A 17,169-nucleotide genomic window follows, 5' to 3' on the forward strand; every position below is an offset into this window, starting at 1 on the left:
TAAAATAAAGGTGTACTATAATCATCCAATCATACTGTTCATCTTAATCAGTACAGGACAAGGAACTTGCAGAAGAATTTTGCAAACTACTATCAGGTGATTGGACACTAGCAAAAAACATGCTAGGGCTGACCCTAGTGTTCATATATCCTCGCCCACTCTTCAAGACTCCAGTATGTTGCTTTGTGCTTGGTGATGGACCTGTTTTCCTCTGAAGAAGTATTTTTCTTTTTTAAATCATTCAATTTATTTTTATTCCTGACACTTCTATCAAGTTTTGACTGCTTACTGCCTTGGGCTGTTCAGTAGTTTCCAAAACCATACCCTTTGGTGTAACTTTGGGCGCACTGTACCCAGAAGTCAGCCTGTAATGTTTGCTTCGAGCACTGAATCTTGCGTTAGACTCTCAACTTGGCACAAAGTGCAATGTGTATAGTTGGCCTCAAGGTGCTATAAAGGTCCAGGAACATAATCCATGTCTATGGTTCCCAGCTCCTGAAGACCTCTTTGGGGGTATACCCACCATGATGGGTGAAGCATGGACCCTTAATAGGCCCAGTATCGTGTTTCCCTGTAATTTGGACCAGTTCCTGGCTTTTGTTAAGACAACTCGCAGTGCTTCACTCCGTTTGTGAGTATGATGCAGTTAGCATCACGCCTCCCGGCTGATGTATTTACATGCAAAAGCACACAGGACGTTTCTGTATTCCTGCTGCCTTCTACCACAGAGACACTGCCATAGGGACATGGTCAGCACCTGGGTTATAGTAGCTTCTGTTTTCCGAGCACAAAAAAGTCAATCATTCCATGAGTTACTCATGAAATTAGCAATGGTTACTCATGATTAGCAATGGTGGATCAAAGATGCAAGGTAGATGGGACAAAAGAACCAAATAACATGCAGTCTGCAGCACCATAAGTAAAGCTGCCCTAAGTGTCTGATATCTCTTCTTTGCAGAAACTCACATTCCAAATCTCTTGATCCTCCACATCCCTTTCTAAGCCACCAAAGCATAGACCGAGGGAAACGGTCTCTGCGCTGCAAGATCTTTCAAAACCTCTGTCAAAACCAGATGTGGAAAATGAGGAAAACCAGATGTAGACATCTTGGCCTCCAGGTTCAACAAGCTGTCCAGAAACCTTTTGCCTTGAAATTCTTAATCAACACTTTTCTTCAGGGAGATGCTCATATAAATCCTCCAATTTGACCTCGTGTCTCAATATGGTACCACACCTTTGAATGGATTCGAGACACTCCTTTGGAAGACCTAATATGTTTCTGAGTTGGCAACTCTGTCTTGTGAAGAGCCTTCTTTTCTTGTTTTGCAGAAGGACAGTGTGGTTTTGAAACCAAAACATTTCTTTCTACCGAAGGTGGTCTCCTTTTTCTACCACAGTGAGGACATTTTTCTTCTTTCCCTATGATCTGCCCCGCAACATTCTTAGGAAATGGCCCTACACTGCCTTGGTCAAAGCTGGCAGGGTCTACCTAGCAGACATGGCCTCTGTTCACATATGTAAGTCCTCATGGAGCTGAAAGCAAGATGGCCTCTATCATTGCCAGGTGGATCAGACAACTTATTTCCAGGGCCTATGTCTTTAAAGGGTTCCTCCCTTCCCTAGCAGAGCTCATTCTGCCAGGGCCGTTGGTGGGTTGTTTTTTTTTTAGCATCAAACATCTGTATCCCAGATTTACAAGGCTGCCACCTGGTCCTCTGTTCATATGTTCTCGAAGTTCTACCAAGTGGATGTTCAGGCTTTAGTGGAAGTGAGCCTTGGCCACAAGGTGCTTCAGGCTGTCATCTGAGTGTGTGCTTACCCTTGTTTTTCTTTGGGCCTATTAGCAGTTCTGTTTGCTATGTTGTAGCTTACGCCCCAGTTTTGGGTTGGGGAGATCTCATGGTATATGAACACAAGTCCTGTACTTTAAGATAAAAGGAAATTTGACTTACCTGTAAATTCCCCATATTGGAGTACAGTACAGGACCCTCCCCTCTTTGTCTTTGATAAATCCTTACTGCTTTCTAAAAAGCTGAAGTCTCTCGAAGTGGGCAAAGTTATATGGCTGCACACTAGTGGCTGCCCTAACAAGTTTTGTTTTCTCCAGTGTCCAATCAACTGAAGGTAGCCTGCATATAACAGATGGTCTATGTCCTGTACTGTGTTCCAAGATAAGGAATTGACAGGTAAGTCAAAATTCCTATACTTTTTCAACCTGCACATGATCGGGAACTCACTGTGGATATATATTATCACCCAGTTACTAAGCTAGTGATCATCCACTTTGCAAAGTGAACAGTCTCTGCTTTTTTAGGAAAATCAACCCCACTTTCAGGAAAATCGACCCCACTTCTGAGTATATATCACAGTGTCTAATAACCCAATAATAATAATAATAATAGTTCCACTTAATTATAGGGCTGTGTTATTTGATGGTGATATGCTACTACAAAGAGTGTGGGCTCAAGCATTTGACAAGACAGCAACTGTCAGGCTTCAGAATACCTTTGACCTGCTCACTCTCAGTCGTAAGAGCCAAAGCGTGTAAAGTTAAATAAGAGGTCAAATATGAATAGTTCATAAATACGCTTGCGCAGTTTTAATACTTCAAAACTTGATATTCAGATTTTTGCCTAAGCCCATTTATGATTGGTTCTCTTTACATAATAAAGTGGGAAAAAATGTACAAATTAGTTTTCACATAAAAAAAAAAAAATTGGGTCTTCTCTTTTCTGGCAGCAAACGTCTTGGCTGGCGCAGTCTTCCTCCCTTTGTGTTGTGAATGTGAGTTGTCCCTCGTCCCCTGCCATAGTGAGAGGGGGTTACTATGCATTTAATAACCAAAATGGTGGCTTCATTCTGTCTTTCAACTCTTTATTGGCTAATTGGTGTAATCTCCTCTCTCAAGCTGCGCTATTATTTTTCCCCCAGAAAATAATAGGTCACTTTAAAGCCCTTAAAAATTTTCCGCTACTCTACACATTCCATCCTAAACTAGAACTGCAATTGGTTTATGGATAGCTGCCACTGACAGTCACCAAACATAGGAATTAGAGGATAGTTTGCACCTTTATCACAGCAGGTTTTCGTGCTGTTATCCCAGGCTGATAACACTCTCCAGAAGGAGAGGGGACTTCTGTGTAATATATTTTCTATACATGGCAGGACTGAAAAATTCCCCTACTGGATGTTTCAAGCGAAAGTCTATTTGTGTTCATATTGGCTTTCTTTCTCAAGCGGAACCTCATTCAGAAATCAAAAGTACCGCTGATTCACTCACTCCCTCCAAGCCTGTAACGGAGTGCAGGTTTTTGGGAGGAGAGAGAGTCACTAGTCACAAAGCACCACACAAGCTTGGGTATGCCCAGTGGGGAACCGGGTGTTGTTCTTAAGGGAGTCACAGCCGGCTCCCATATTTGAGATTGTGGTGCCAGGAACCCAGAGCAGAAAGAAGAACCAGATGCAAGAAGACAGCGTTGGACTCCAGGCATTGGTACCGCACCGTGCAGTATTTGTAGCTGCCGCCATTTCTTTTTTTAAAGACCGAAGTTCCTTTTTAGTTATGGTCAAAAAAAAAATTATGTATATGTGTGTTTATATGTGTTTATATGTGTGTGTGTATATATGTGTATGTGTGTGTATATATGTGTGTGTGTGTGTGTGTGTATATATATATATAGATATACAGATAGATATACAGTACTGTGTGTGTATGTGTATGTATATATATATATATATATATATAAATATATATATATACAGTTGTGTTCAAAATAATAGCAGTGTGTTGAAAAAAGTGAATTAAGCTGAAAATCCTTCTAATAGCTTTTATTTCCATCCACACAAATGCATTGGGAACACGACACATTCTATTCCAAATCAAAACATGAAGAAAAATAGATCAAATTTGTGTTGTTCCTCTAAAAAAAATTGAAGAAAAGTGAATATTAGACGGTTCAAAAAAATCGCAGTGTTTGTATTCTTCTTTACAAACTCAAACATTCACTATATAAACTGAGAAATGTTTGAAGATTTTGCTTTCCTTTGAATGATTTCATGAATATTTGGTTGTAGTCGCACTGTTTCTGAGAACTGCTGTACATCTGTGTTGCATGGAGTCACCCAACTTCTGGCCCCTGTGATCAGGTATTCCAGCCCAGGATGATTGGACCACATTCCACAGTTCTTCTCTATTTCTTGGTTTTGCCTCAGAAACTGCATTTTTGATGTCACCCCACAAGTTTTCTATTGGATTAAGATCCGGGGATTGGGCTGGCCACTCCATAACGTCAATCTTGTTGGTCTGGAACCAAGATGTTGCACGTTTACTGGTGTGTTTGGGGTTGTTGTCTAGTTGGAACACCCATTTCAAGGGCATTTCCTCTTCAGCATAAGGCAGCATGACCTCTTCAAGTATTCTGATGTATTCAAACTGATCCATAATCCCTGGTATGCGATAAATAGGCCCAACACCGTAGTATGAGAAACATCCCCATATCATGATGCTTGCACCACCATGCTTCACGGTCTTCACAGTGTACTGTGGCTTGAATTCAGTGTTTGGGGGTCGTCTGACAAACTGTCTCCGCCCACTAGACCCAAAAAGAACAATCTTACTTCCATCAGTCCACAAAATGTTGCGCCATTTCTCTTTAGGCCAGTCAATGTGCTCTTTGGCAGATTGTAACCTCTTCAGCACACGTCTTTTTTCCAACAGTGGGACTTTGCGGGGGCTTCTTGCAGATAGCTTGGCTTCACATAGGCGTCTTCTAATTGTAACAGTCCTCACAGGGAACGTCACACCTTCTTTCATCTTCCTGGAGCTGATTGTTGGCTGAGTCCGTGCCATTTTGGCTATTCTTCTATCCATTCCAATGGTAGTTTTTCACTTTCTTCCACGTCTTTCAGGTTTTGGTTGCCATTTTAAAGCATTTGCGATCATTTTAGCTGAGCAGCCGATCATTTTCTGCACTTCTTTACAGTTGTGACCAAAATTATTCAACCCCCAATGCTGTAAAGGGGTTTAGGGACTATAGTGTACATTTGGAATTGTATTCAGAATCAAATCCTACAAGGACGTTGTAACTACCCAAATGCAACTAAAATGACATCAATTGTTTATGTAATACAGTAGTAAATGGTTCTTATGTGGTTTCTTCATTGCCACAATTATTCAACCCCTTAAAGACTACCACTCTGAAGAACAGAGGTTCATACAGGTGCTTTCCATCAGGTATTGAAAACACCTGTGGATGTCACCGAGCAGCAATCAAGCATAATAAGCACCAATTAGGCAGCTTTAAAATGACTGTGATACTCAGCTCCTTCTAGACATTTACTGGTGTGGTTACAAACATGGTGAAGGCAAGAGAATGGTCCAGGAAGACAAGAGAAGAGGTGATTTCTCTTCACAGGAAGGGCAATGGCTATAAGAAGATTGCAAAGATGTTAAACATACCAAGAGACACCTTAGGAAGCATCATTCGCAAATTCAAGGCAAAGGGCACTGTTGAAACGCTACCTGGTCGTGGCAGAAAGAAGATGCTGACTTCGACTGCTGTGCGCTACCTGAAGCGTAGAGTGGAGAGAAGTCCCCGTGTGACTGCTGAGGAACTGAGAAAAGATTTGTCAGATGTGGGTACAGAAGTTTCAGCCCAGACAATAAGACGCACACTGCGTAATGAAGGCCTCCGTGCCAGAACTCCCAGGCGTACCCCCTTGCTGTCTCCAAAGAATAAGAAGAGTCGACTGCAGTATGCCAAAAGCCATGTGGACAAACCACAAAAGTTGTGGGATAGTGTTCTGTGGACTGATGAAACAAAATTAGAACTGTTTGGGCCCATGGATCAACGCTATGTTTGGAGGAGGAAGAACAAGGCCTATGATGAAAAGAACACCTTGCCTACTGTGAAGCATGGTGGAGGGTCAATCATGCTTTGGGGCTGTTTTGCTTCTGCAGGTACAGGGAAGCTTCAGCGTGTGCAAGGTACCATGAATTCTCTTCAGTACCAGGAGATATTGGATGGAAACGTGATGCAGTCCGTCACACACCTGAGGCTTGGGAGACGTTGGACCTTTCAACAGGACAATGATCCCAAGCATACCTCCAAGTCCACTAGAGCATGGTTGCAGAGGAAAGGCTGGAACATTTTGGAGTGGCCATCGCAGTCACCAGACTTAAATCCGATTGAGAACCTCTGGTGGGACTTAAAGAAAGCAGTTGCAGTGCGCAAGCCTAAGAATGTGACTGAACTGGAGGCCTTTGCCCATGAAGAATGGGCGAAGATACCCGTAGATCGCTGCAAGACACTTGTGTCAAGCTATGCTTCACGTTTAAAAGCTGTTATAACTGTAAAAGGATGCTGTACTAAGTACTAAGATTGAATGTCACTTGGGGGTTGAATAAAACTGATAATGCTGTGAGCACAGAAAAGACATTTGTGGTTATTTCATTATAACTGTTATGTTATATTTGTCTGACCTACAAGTGCCTCTTTAATGTAAATGTAAGCAAGATGACTGAATGATCAAAAGCAATGTCAAACTGGCCAAAACACTCAATTTCAGTGGGGGTTGAATAATTTTGGTCACAACTGTATATGTTTTCCCCTCTCCAATCAACTTTTTAATCAAGGTACGCTGTTCTTCTGAACAATGTCTGGAACGACCCATTTTCCTCAGCATTTCAGAGAGAAATGCACTGTAACCAGCATGTCCAACATTTGCTGCCTTCCTTCCTTAAATAAGGGCAATAATTGCCACCTGTTTATCAAAGAATGAATGACCTCACTAATAGAACTCCACACTGCTATTATTTTGAACACGCCCCTTTCAATGAGTGATTCAATGACACAGAATCAGCAGCATGCATGTCATGACTGTTGGGTCTGTTGGATTTCTATTACTCTACCACACCTGCTAGTAAATTATTTGCCATGTAGAAATATCATTTCTACCAAAAACAGTGATTGATCCGGTTAGTGATGTCTGACTGCTATTATTTTGAACACAACTGTATATATAATGTGTGTATGTGTATATATATATATATATATATATATATATATATGTGTGTGTATATTAGTACTGTGCAAAAGTTATAGGCAGGTGTGAAGAAATGCTGTGAGTAAGAATGCTTTAAAAAAATATATATTTTAATTGTTTATATCAATTTACAAAATGCAAAGTGAGCAAACAGAAGAAAAATGTAATTCAGATTTGGTGGGACTACCCTTTGGCTTCAAGCCAGCATCAATTCAATTCATCAAGCTCTTTTGAAGAGGCACAAAGAAATGGGGCATCCTGGAGGACCGTAGATGTAGTGGTTGGCCAAGGATAGTTAATGAAAGGGACATCATGCTTACTTCCCTTCCACGTCAGTCCAGCAGTGCCATCAGCACAGAACAGGCAGAAACCAGTGGGAACCAGGTACGCCCATCTCTTGTCCTAAGAGGTCTGGCCAGAAGTGGTTTTCATGGAAGAGTTGCATCCAAAAAAACCATATCTCCAATGTGGAAACAAGGCTAAGCAACTAAACTCAACACTAAAACATTGGAAATGGGGTGCAAAAAATGGCAGCAGGGGCTCTGGACTGATGTATCAAAATATTAATTATTTGGCTGTAGCAGGAGGAAGTTTGTTGGTGAAGGGTTGGAGAGCGGTACAATAATGAGTGTCTACAGTCAACAGTGAAGCATGGTGGAGGTTCCTTGTAAGTTTGGGGCTGCATTTCTGCATATGGTGTTGGAGATTTGGTCAGGATCAATGCTGAGAAATACAGGCACATACTTATCCATCATGCCATACCATCTGGGAATCATGTGATTGGCCCCACAGCAGGACAACCACCCCAATCATACAGCCAATGTCATTAAGAACTATATTTAGTGTATAGAAGAACATGGAGTCCTGGAAGTGATGGTTTGGCCCCCACAAAGCCCTGATCTCATCATCATGGAGTCTGTCTGGGATTACATGAAGAGACAGAAGGATTTGAGGCAGCCTACAGCCATAGAAGACCTGTGCTTAGTTAGATGTTTGGAACAACCTACCTGCCGAGTTCCTTCATAAAATGTGTGCAAGTCTACCTAGAAGGCGGCAAAGGGTGGCCACACCAAATATTGGTTTGATTTGGATTTCTGTTCTGTTCATTGACTTTCCATTTTGTTAATTGATAAAAATAAACTATTAACACTTCTACTTCTTAAAGCATTTTTTCACACCTGCCTATAACTTTTGCACAGAACCATATATATTTTATTTAGGTAAATATTCATATTGCGTGTAAATATTATAGGCCTGTCGGGCCCCTTTCAGATGGGGTGGACTTGTCAGCGGATCCACCTTCTCAGTGGGGGGATTTCTCTGCGGAACAAGTAGATGACACAGCCCACTGTATTCTTTGGGGTGGTCAGATGGAAATGGACCGCCTGTCCCCTTCTACCCCTTCTACCCGACTGTCATCTGATCTGCTGGACAGATGGAAAATAGATCCTTATACGCTTCTTTTTATCATACAGAATTGGATCGGGTGCCAGCGGAAACATGTCCGCTGACACCTGCCGGTCCATTGAGGGCTATGGATGGTCCTATCAGGTCCACCTGCAAAAAAGACAGGCAGACCCGATGGGAACGTCATTGTGAAAGGGGCCTTCGCTGTTGAGGTGTATCTTCTGTCTATTTGCTGCTGTGAAAAGCTTCTTTTTAAAGCCCTTAATGGCTCAAGCTGAAATTTCCATGCAGTGAATGTCATATCCCAGTGGCTCAGTCCTCCTCAGCTGCCTCGGCTAAAGCTGAACTCCAGGAAAACTCAAAATCATTTCAAGGGTTAACTGCTCATTGAGGTCTAGGGGACTTGGAAAAGCACTTCTGTTGACCCAATCCTGTGCTCCTACAGGCTCTTCCGCCCTCTCCCTGCACTCTGTCAGTCTATGTTCCTCTGAGATCTTCAAGACTGATGCAGGGTCCATATCCTTGCATTTTATGGGAAGACGTTGAAGGACAGCCCACTCCATGAATATGAAGATCGGGTAATTAAAAATGCATTTTTGTCCCTTAGACCAGGGTCTCCAAACTTTCGAAAAAAATGACTTAGTCAAATGACCATCCTTCAGACTTAAGAAGGGCTGAACTGTAGCCAGTGGCAGTAAAAAAATGTCTTGTCTCAGTAACAATGCCCCATCATTGGTGTCAGTGGGAGGAATAGTGTCCCAGCATTGGTGTCAGTAAGAGGACTAGTGCCCCATCATTGGTATCAGTGGGAGGAATAGTGTCCCAGCATTGGTGTCAGTGGGAGGAATAGTGCCCCATCATTGGTGTCAGTGGGATGAATAGTGCCCCATCACTGGTGTCAGTGGGGGGAATAGTGCCCCATCATTGGTGTCAGTGGGAGGAATAGTGCCCCATCATTGGTGTCAGTGGGAGGAATAGCGCCCCATCATTGGTGTCAGTGGGAGGAATAGTGTCCCATCATTGGTGTCAGTGGGAGGAATAGTGCCCCATTATTGGTGTCAGTGGGAGGAATAGTGCCCCATTATTGGTGTCAGTGGGAGGAATAGTGTCGTATCAGTGGGAGGAATAGTGCCCCATTATTGGTGTCAGTGGGAGGAATAGTGTCGTATCAGTGGGAGGAATAGTGCCCCATTATTGGTGTCAGTGGGAGGAATAGTGTCCCATTATTGGTGTCAGTGGGAGGAATAGTGCCCCAGCATTGGTGTCAGTGGGAGGAATAGTGCCCCAGCATTGGTATCAGTGGGAGGAATAGTGTCCCATTATTGGTGTCAGTTGGAGGAGTAGTGCCACACCATTGGTGTCAGTGGGAGGAATAGTGCCACACCATTGGTGTCAGTGGGAGGAATAGTGCTCCACCATTGGTGTCAGTGGTAGGAATAGTGCTCCACCATTGGTGTCAGTGGTAGGAATAGTGCTCCACCTGTTGGTGTCAGTGGTAGGAATAGTGCCCCATTGTTAATGTCCGTTCAAGAAATAGTGCCCCAAGGGCCGAATAAAGGCGAGCAAAAGGCCACATCTGCCCCCCAGGCCGCAGTTTGATGGCCACTGCCCTAGACTAAATGAGCAGCTAACCCTTGTAGTGCAGGTGTAGACCCTTCAAGGAAGGATTTTTGGTTTTACTGGAGTCGGGCCTAAAGAGTTTCAGTCAGACAAAACTTGCCTGTAAGCAGGCTGATTTTGCTGTCTTGAAACTATAAAATTTATGCTCTGAAAATGTTTCTTTGTTTAAAAAAAAGTAATATATATTTTCATCGTAAAAGAGATATAAAGAGGTATAAAAACTTTCCTTTTAAACTTCCAGTGGGTAAGATATTCCCTTTCAAGCCTGTCACTTTTTTTGAATTACCCAGAACCCTTTGCTTCTTTTTGAGATGGTCATTTGCAGAGGTTTCCCAGTTATCATCTTTTGACGTTTCCTCCCTATCTGTATGTTGCTGTTTAGTCCTTCGTTACCCGAACTGAGTTCATCTTGAAGGGCAGAGATGCAGGAAAACAGCATTGCAGCCCTTGGAGGAAATTTTAGGATTGGTTAAGGTCTTACTTTTGGCTGTGGCAGGATTATTACAATTATAAAAATAAAATAATAAAGTGAGCACTATCCAGTCAGCAGCTAGAACAGTCAAGGTAACCAAAATACAGCCTTGTCATAAACATATAATAAATAAGTACATCGCTTAAAATGGTAAAATCTGTCCCACATAGGAAATGACAATAAGATTTTTATAAATGAATTATCCGGTAAAAGTGACAGTCTGTGTGAAGAAAAAGGTGCTGAATAACAATACAGTCCAGTGGCGGTGCTCCAAATGGTGTTGTAAGAATTACGCACTCACCAGATGCGTAATTTAAATACGCACTCACCCGATGCGTAATTTAAATACGCACTCACCAGATGCGTAATTTAAATACGCAGTGTATGAACCAGTAGAGGTCTCCTTAACAGGTATAGATCTGGTCTGGGGCGTGAATAATCCTCCCTCAGGGTAGTGTTGTTATAAGCCCAATGGAGAGTAAAAGGATCCAGCTGGCCAGAGGTCCCTTGAAGGGATGGATGGGTACAGATGCCTACTTAAATTCTCTGGATTCAGTGGATGGATGACTGGATCAAACAGGCTTTATGAATTATTCAAGACCCTGTTGCTGTCAGAATAAATAGGTTGGTGCAGCAGCTGAATGGCATTCAAAAAAAGTGTCTATGACTTGGCACTGAGTGTATTCAGCTTTGTTGTCGCGTTCCAGCGTGCGTTGCAAAAGGGCGGAAGTTATGTCGGCGGAAGTTGCGTCATCAAACCTCAATGCGTTTCAACCGATAGATCGTCATCAGGAAGACCAGATCTATACCTGTTTAGGAGACCTCTACTGGTTCATACACTGCATATTTAAATTACGCATCTGGTGAGTGCGTAATTCTTACAACACCATTTGGAGCACCGCCACTGGATTGTATTGTTATTCAGCACCTTTTTCTTCACAGACTGTCACTTTTATCGGATAATTCATTTATAATAATCTTGTCATTTCCTACGTGGGACAGATTTTATCATTTTAAGCGCTGTACTTATTTATTATAGGATTATTACAATTCCTTGGGCTCAGCTATACATCATGTGATGTTTTTCAGTGTGCTCATCGGAGTACACAGAGAAAAATAAAATAAAAAGCACATTCAGTACGTCTCTGCAATCAATACACGCACATTGTCCCGTGTTTTATCTCTTTAGGAACACTGTAAGTAAAGAAAATTATCTGTTTATCTGCCAGAAATGCAGAAAAGCTCCAAACTTCCTGTAATGAGCTGACAACGCTACCTTGGCTGCATTGAAATCCCAAGGAAAGTTATCAGCCCTGCCTGAGTTCTCCCTTGCTGGACTACAAAACACCTCCTCTTTATGTAGAGGGGGGAAACATGTTTGTAGTCCAGCCTATAGGGCTGATATCGCTGCTTGGGATTTCAGTTCAGCAGAAGCAGCGTTGCTAGATCAATATTAGGAGCTCATCGGATTTATGGCAGTATTTTCCCGTTTTTTAAAGAAACAAAACGTGAAAATTTGTATGTATTGCAAAAATGTACATAATGATTTTTTTTTTTGACCAAAGACATACAATGCATTGAGACCCCCTTTACTCTTTTCAATTTCGTTATGTTGCAGCCTGATACATTGTCATAAGTATTCCAAGCTTTTGCAACAACACTTGAAATTTAGCTCAGGCGCCTCCCGTTTCACTCGGTCGTTCCTCAGATGTTTTTCACATTTGCCCAGAATTAGACTTTAAATTAAATATTTTTTTGCAAATTCAATAAATTATAAACTTTTAGCGTAGCTTGATTGGGGGAATACCATGAAAGATTGTGTACACGCTTAAGATACTGAAAGCGACTGGATACTTTGAAAACGTAAAATATTTTTAGTAGTTGAAGGTAGCAAAAAAAAAAAGTAGCAATGATCAATGATAAAGTGCTAAATGCGGCACAGCAACAAATTCAGTTTTACTCTACAGGAGTCAGATTGGTGAAAGGTGCTTTGTGATTGGTCGCTGCGGATCACTGCTTTTACCGTCTGCACTGATTTGGGGGAATAAATATTATAGGGCTTTTGTGGATATGCCGAACCATCATATAAAAGAACATATCTGTCACCCTGGCCCCAAAAATCATATCTCTTAAGGAGTTTTCTTGGTGGGGCTCCCCTTTTACTTTGATGGCTCCATAATGTGGCTGAAGCGCTGATTGTAGATCGCGCTGCGGACTCTACTCAGCTGCTTGTATTTGTTCAAAGGAATTATTGATGTTTCTCCAAAACCTCTAAATGATACCTTCGATGGTGAAACCGGAGAAATGTAAAATATTCGAGAATAAAAAATATGGAGAGCGGCTACTATCGTCTTAGAATCACTGAAAAAATATTCTCCATTCATACGGTCTTATGATATAGCTGAATTCCAAGATACTGCATACAAAGACTTACATGCACGCTTCTTTTATACAAACATTTGACTATTTCTGACATCCAGAAAATAATGTAGCCCCCCTGCACTCCAACGGGATGGAACACTCCTAAGCCCAGCACAGTCATTTTCAGTATAGCAAGACCAGAAACATGGATATAAAAATGACACTATATAGAATGAACATTGCGTACAAATATCCAATAACGTTTTTCTATTTCTGACATCCAGAAAATAATGTAGCCCCCCTGCCCCCCAACAGAGTGGAACATCTCTAAAATCAGTCACTTTCTGGATAGCAAAATTGGAAACATGGATATAAAAATGACACTATATAGAATGAGCAATGGATGCAAATGTCCAATAATGTTTTACTCTTTCTGACATCCAAAAAATAATGTAGCCCCCCTGCCCTCCAACAAGTTGGAACACTCCTAAACCCAGCACAGTTGTTTTCTGGATAGCAAGATCAGAAACATGGATATAAAAATGACACTATATAGAATGAACATTGCGTATAAATATCCAATAACGCTTTGCTATTTCTGACATCCAGAAAATAATGTAGCCCCCTGCCCCCCAACAGAGTGGAACATCTCTAAAATCAGCACAGTCACTTTCTGGATAGCAAAATTGGAAACATGGATATAAAAATGACACTATAGAGAATGAGCAATAGATGCAAATATCCAATAATGTTTTGCTCTTTCTGACATCAAAAAAATAGTGTAGCCCCCCTGCCCCCTAACAGGATGGAACACTCCTAAGCCCAGCACAGTCACTTTCAGTATAGCAAGACCAGAAACATGGATATAAAAATGACACTATATAGAATGAACATTGCGTACAAATATCCAATAACGTTTTTCTATTTCTGACATCCAGAAAATAATGTAGCCCCCCTGCCCCCCAACAGAGTGGAACATCTCTAAACCCAGCACAGTTGTTTTCTGGATAGCACAACTGAAAACATGGATATAAAAATGACATTATGTAGAATGAGCAATGGGTGCAAATACCCAAAAAATATTTGCTATTTCTGACATCCTGAAAATAATGTAGCCCCCCTGCCCCCCAACAGTGTGGAACGTCTCTAAAATCAGTCACTTTCTGGATAGCAAAATTGGAAACATGGATATAAAAATGACACTATATAGAATGAGCAATGGATGCAAATATCCAATAATGTTTTACTCTTTCTGACATCCAAAGAATAATGTAGCCCCCCTGCCCCCCAACAAGTTGGAACACTCCTAAACCCAGCACAGTCACTTTCTGGATAGCAAGATCAGAAACATGGATATAAAAATGACACTAAAAAATGAGCAATGGGTACAAATATCCAATAACGTTTTGCTATTTCTGACATCCAGAAAATAATGTAGCCCCCCAACAGAGTGGAACATCTCTATACCCAGCACAGTTGTTTTCTGGATAGCAAGACTGAAAACATGGATATAAAAAGTACACTATGTAGAATGAGCAATGGGTGCAAATATCCCAAAAATATTTGCTATTTCTGACATCCAAAAAATAATGTAGCCCCCCTGCCCCCCAACAGTGTGGAACATCTCTAAAATCAGCACAGTCACTTTCTGGATAGAAAAATTGGAAACATGGATATAAAAATGACACTATATAGAATGAGAAATGGGTGCAAATATCCAATAACGTTTTACTCTTTCTGACATCCAAAGAATAATGTAGCCCCCCCTGCCCCCCAACAAGTTGGAACACTCCTAAACCCAGCACAGTCACTTTCTGGATAGCAAGTTTAGAAACATGGCTATAAAAATGACATTATATAGAATTTACAATGGGTATTTCTGACATCCAGATAATAATGTAGCCCCCCTGCCCCCCAACAGAGTGGAATGCCTCTATACCCAGCACAGTTGTTTTCTGGATAGCAAGACCAGAAACATGAATATAAAAATGACAGTATAGAAAATGAGCAATGGGTACAAATATCCAATAACGTTTTGCTATTTCTGACATCCAGAAAATAATGTAGCCCCCCTGCCCCCCAAGAATGTAGAACATATCTAAACCCAGCACAGTCACTTTCTAGATCGCAAGACCAGAAACTGGATATAAAAGTGAGCAGTGGGTGCAAATATCCAGTTTTTAGTATGAAATGAGAATATATTTTATTTGTGAATATTGTCCTTTAATTGAACTTCATGTAACCAGTGCATTCCAACAGCAGACCTTCAGACGCAAAATGGAGCTAAAAACATTGAATAAATGTTAAAAAAAAAAAAGAGGGACAGTATTTTGGAATGATTATAATTGGTCCACTTTCCAGCTTTTTCGGCTCAGTCCATCCTGAAGTGACATTTGAGCATTCTAGGCCGGTAGGTTTAGTTATTAGCCTCCTATGTTTTTGAGGGTCCAGCACCAATAGGTCCCATGTCCATCTCCCCGCTGGATTTCCCATTTATAATGCCCTATTGTTGGAATTTCATCCCTGGCCATGTGGGATCTCCTGCATGGTGGGGGTTGGGGAAAGACCTGGCAACCTACCCTGTAAAATAATTGCTAAGAGATTTCATGGAAGAAGTCGCTTACGAGTGACGGTCCATGCAATCGCCAAGGGTTGGATACGACTGATTGGATAGATAGATTGTTGACATATCAGCATGCAGAGCTGGACTTCAGAGCGGAGACCGGTCAGTGAATTAGAACCCCAGCATCCACCCATAAACGAAATTTTGGGTTGAATGGCCTTTCAGTTACAGAAAAGGAATCATTTGGACTCAGCAGGAAGCACCTAAAAACCAAAAAGGCGCATCTACTATATCTACACTGCAGGGAGCCAATACTTGGGTAAACTGAACCTTGGCAGCCACTTAAAGGGGAACTGCAACCCAAACACCCTTTTTTTTGGTATGTGATAGAGTAAGCCCCCGTTCACATCAAGCCCAGCTTTGATATCGTGCGACTTACAGTGAAGTCACACGATTTCAAAGTCGGGAGACATGCCGATTTCAAGTGCAATTTGCAAGACATCTGACACCAATATCTATGCAAATCGCACGAAAAGTAGTGCATGTACTACTTTTGGAATCGGTGCGGCTCCGACCAAATCGGAACCTCACCGATATGACCGCTGTAATTGTGAACAATAGGGTGCGACTTGACATGCGATATGCAAATTGCAGGCCTAATCGCACCCGGTGTGTCCGGGGGCTACAGGAAGGTTCCTCGGCCCATTTTTATGGCTCCTCATTGGAGACGTTTCTTGTCTTGATGATACTCAAGGCAATTCTGCAAAGCAAACCTTACTTCCTCTCGACGATGGAGTCTAACCATTCTCCACTCTATTCCAATATCAAAAATAGTGTTTTCATTGAAGTTCTTCCATAAAGGAAATTGGTTTCCCAGTGGAGGCGGCCATCTTGCACCATGAACTGGAAAATGCAGCCCGTAGATGTTTGAACGATAGAAAGAACGAAGTCGAATCTGTCTCAGTGGATTGCGTACTTTTCCGTTACTGTGTGTTTTTATGCTGCCATTTTTTTTTTCTGGATTTTATTAACTGTCTGTTACCCGTTCCTTCTCCACAGGTTGGGAAGAGGATGTTTGGCACCTATTTTCGAGTTGGCTTTTACGGAACTCGGTTTGGAGACTTGGACGAACAGGAATTTGTTTACAAGGAGCCGGCAATAACCAAGCTGGCCGAGATCTCACACAGGCTGGAGGTACACTATAGTCCCTAATCTACCCCATTCCTGTAGAAGTGAGATGCCCTCTTACTAGGGGTCCATTCCCTGTGTCAGATTGGGATCATGAGATAAACATTTCACAGACTCAAAAACAGTAATATCCACGAAGAACCTCATCTCCCCCATAAGGGAGGAGGACATCACAGAAAAATGGGGATTTGGAGGGTGCTCTCAAACAAACTTAATAAAATCTTCTTTTATTTAAACACGTTTTAAAAAGGTTTATATATATCAACCCCTTAAAGTGGTTGTAAAGGCACAAGGTTTTTACCTTCATTCATTCTATACATGTGTGTGGTGGAACGTTTCCTTCCACTGAACTTTGATGATTCTCTGCTCCTCCCTTAGCATTCTACAGTCTCGCTCAGTGGTGGTCCTATGAACCGATATTGCCCCTTCTTTCCTGGAAGTCACACATCCCTCCATCCCCTCCTCTGTTCTCTCCCTTGGTCCTAATCTTTCCCCCCTCTTTCCTTCTTACCTC

General features: G+C 41.8%; 1 protein-coding gene across 10 annotated transcripts in view; it reads left to right on the forward strand.

Annotated features, from left to right (window-relative positions):
* Nucleotides 1-17,169, forward strand: part of DOCK7 (dedicator of cytokinesis 7) — a 278,665-nt gene that overhangs the window by 237,487 nt on the left and 24,009 nt on the right. For 6 of the 10 annotated variants that reach the window (XM_089654661.1, XM_089654662.1, XM_089654654.1 and 3 more), the window contains one exon: nt 16,536-16,661. In XM_089654661.1, coding sequence (XP_089510787.1) covers nt 16,536-16,661 — 126 coding nt within the window. Of the gene's footprint in view, nt 1-16,526; nt 16,662-17,169 lie in introns of all 10 variants that reach the window. The other 4 variants (XM_089654663.1, XM_089654656.1, XM_089654659.1 and 1 more) reach the window with 1 other exon arrangement.

This window comes from Staurois parvus, unplaced genomic scaffold, assembly GCF_062004578.1.
Source record: "Staurois parvus isolate SC_StPar_1 unplaced genomic scaffold, SC_StPar_1.0 ptg000786l, whole genome shotgun sequence".
Lineage (NCBI taxonomy): Eukaryota > Metazoa > Chordata > Amphibia > Anura > Ranidae > Staurois > Staurois parvus.